Source organism: Neomonachus schauinslandi, chromosome 4 (genome assembly GCF_002201575.2).
Source record: "Neomonachus schauinslandi chromosome 4, ASM220157v2, whole genome shotgun sequence".
In the NCBI taxonomy this organism is placed as follows: Eukaryota; Metazoa; Chordata; class Mammalia; order Carnivora; family Phocidae; genus Neomonachus; species Neomonachus schauinslandi.
In genome coordinates this window covers 26,781,731-26,784,235 of record NC_058406.1, presented here as the reverse complement: position 1 = coordinate 26,784,235, position 2,505 = coordinate 26,781,731, and the positions used below count along the sequence as shown (strand labels likewise).

The 2,505-nt window shown below is 56.2% G+C and overlaps 1 protein-coding gene across 1 annotated transcript in view; it reads right to left on the bottom strand.

Annotated features, from left to right (window-relative positions):
- Positions 1-348: 348 nt before the first annotated feature.
- Positions 349-2,505, bottom strand: part of TFAP2E (transcription factor AP-2 epsilon) — a 16,235-nt gene continuing 14,078 nt past the window's right edge. The window contains exons 7-8 of the mRNA XM_044913959.1: positions 2,257-2,398; positions 349-631 (exon numbers count right to left, since the gene is read on the bottom strand). Coding sequence (XP_044769894.1) covers positions 349-631; positions 2,257-2,398 — 425 coding nt within the window. The remainder of the gene's footprint in view (positions 632-2,256; positions 2,399-2,505) is intronic.

The window sequence follows — 2,505 nt, the reverse complement described above, 5'->3', positions numbered from 1 at the left end:
AAGGCCTTGACCTCTAGAAGAATCCACCGCTGCCCAGGCACTCTGATGCACGGGGCTCAGCCCCAAGACCAGGTTTCTTTATGCCAATTTCCTGTCCAAGCATATCTCAGCAATCAAGGGTATTGGTCAGAAAATTGCACACACACGGCAGACTTCTGGGCCCTTCTCGACAAACAGCCACAGAGAAGCTATCACCCCGTCTCCAACCTCTCGCTCAGGAGTCTCTGGATGAATGTTCTCTTTCTGGCCTGACTCAAGCTCCACCTTTTAATCCTTTCGGGCTCACTCCCGGGAACTAAGCCCTCATTTCAGGCCTTGGGAACCCCTCTGGGATGAGGCAGGGGAGAGTTATTTCCGGTGCTTGGCATCCTTCTCCGAAGCCTTGGTGTCACCATGCCCACTGCCCGCACCACTTAGAAACATCTTGTCCAGGCCCTTGAGTGACTCCAGCAAGTAGTTCTGGAAGGCAGTAAGGGCAGCACAGATAGCAGGCCCACCAAAGCCATGGGTGATGAGGCTGAAGTGTGTCAGGCAGCTCTGTACTCCGGGCTCCAGGATGAGTGCTGGGCGGCTATTGCCCAACGGTGAGCGGTCCTGAGCCATCAAGTCGGCAAACTCCTTGCAGATCTGCCTGGTGGGGGAAGGAGGGCTGGGGGTTAGAGGACAAAAGTCTGAGCCTAGAGAAGGATTATATATATAATATATTTATGATTGCTGACCCTGTCAATAGTCTGCAAATGATGATCATACCCATTTTACAGAAAAGGAAACTGGTTCAGAGACATTGACTGACTTGCCCAATATCACACAGCTAGTAAACGGCATATGCCAATACCCTACAGTCTCTTCCTGTGGATGTCCTGCCCACGTCCAAAGTCCAGTTCTACTACCTTAGCCAGGAAACTTTCCTTGATCCCCTCGCCCACTCCCCTCCCAAACACCCAATGCTTCACAGAGCTTTGTCTTTGACATAATTAGGGAACAATGAATAGCTGCACATGAAGTGAGGCCTAGACACTGGGCCAAGCACTGGATGCATCATCTCAATCCTCACAACAAATCTAGAGTGATCATCCTCCTCATCATATAAGAACATTGGTTTCAGATAGGTTGGCTGACTTGTCCAAGTGACAAAGCTGGGATCTGAATCTTGCTCCAGTTTGTGGCCATTATTTCTTTCTTTGCATCCTGCATGTGGCTCAGGCAGGAGGATGTACTCCTGTCTCACCTCTGCTTCGCCATGGAAGCCAGTCAGCATTTTACACATGACTGGGCCCCAGGAAGTTCTGATGAGTTAGCTGATTCATGGGTGAGGGGAGCCCTGCCCTGGGTATGTTTCTCCAGCGACGATATGAACAGTCTCAAAGGTCCCATGAGCCATGGAGTCCCTTGAGTTTGTGATTCCACTTCTGCCTAGGGAACCTGAGGAAGCCCCGAAGGAGGAGGGTGCAGGTGGGATCTGACTGCGTTGGGACCACATTAGATGGGGGACTGGATGGTGTTCTGAGCAGCAGGTGTGAGGGCAGAGGACAGCGAGGTCAGCTGCAGTGAGTTGGGGTTTGTGCCGGCCAGATTGTGGGGCCCTCAAAGGAGTCTAGACTTACTCTCCTTCCCTCTCTCTCTCTGTCTCTCTCTCTCTGTGTCTTTTCTTGCAGTGGGACCCTTCTAAAAACTAAATCTGAATGGAATACCAGTTCATTAAACAGGACCTAAAGCATCCCCATAGAACCTAGTTTGAAAATCAATGCAGTAGCTGGGGAGCCATTGAAGGCTCTTGGGCAGGGGAGCAGTGCATGTGCAGGAAGGCTGAGGGAACAGTGGAGCCCTGGGATGAAGTCCAGGAGTGAGATTAGGAGGCCAGAGCTGAGGTGGCAGCATGTGAGTGGTGGGGCGGGGGAGCCACCAACGGGACTTGCAGACGGGTCAGGGATGAAGTAAGGACAAGGGAGGGTCAACTTGTGGCTGGGTGGGCATCGGTGCCCTGATGGAAGTCACCGGAGCCAAAGGGCTCAGGCAGGGGGAGCAAGACCGCCATGGTGGGACCGGGGCTGGTGATGCGTATGTTCGCGTGTCCCCGTGCGCCCCGTGGCGTCCACGGCGTGCTGCCTCGCTGTGCCCGAGTGCGGGGCCACGCGTGCATCACGTGTGCACGTGAGTGGCGGCCACTGTGCCCCTGCGTGGTGTTTGTGTCTGCACTGCACCTCCGTGTGCCTGGCACGGTGCCCCACAGCACCCACGTGAGGCGCCCCCACTCACTTGGCGGCCAGCAGCATGCGCTTCCGGCTGGGCAGCTCCCCGGGGTCAGCGTGCTGACGACACAGGTACTCAGCAGCTGCCTTGGCTGGGAACTCAGTCTCGCAGACGTAGCCGAAGTCTCGGGCCAGGTGCACGGCCTCTCCTGGGGGGGGGGGGGGGGGGGGGCGAGGCCCACGAGCGGGCCCCCCCCCCCACGCCCCCCCGGTGACGACCCACACCAAACCTACCCCCCCCACCCCCCCCCAGGGG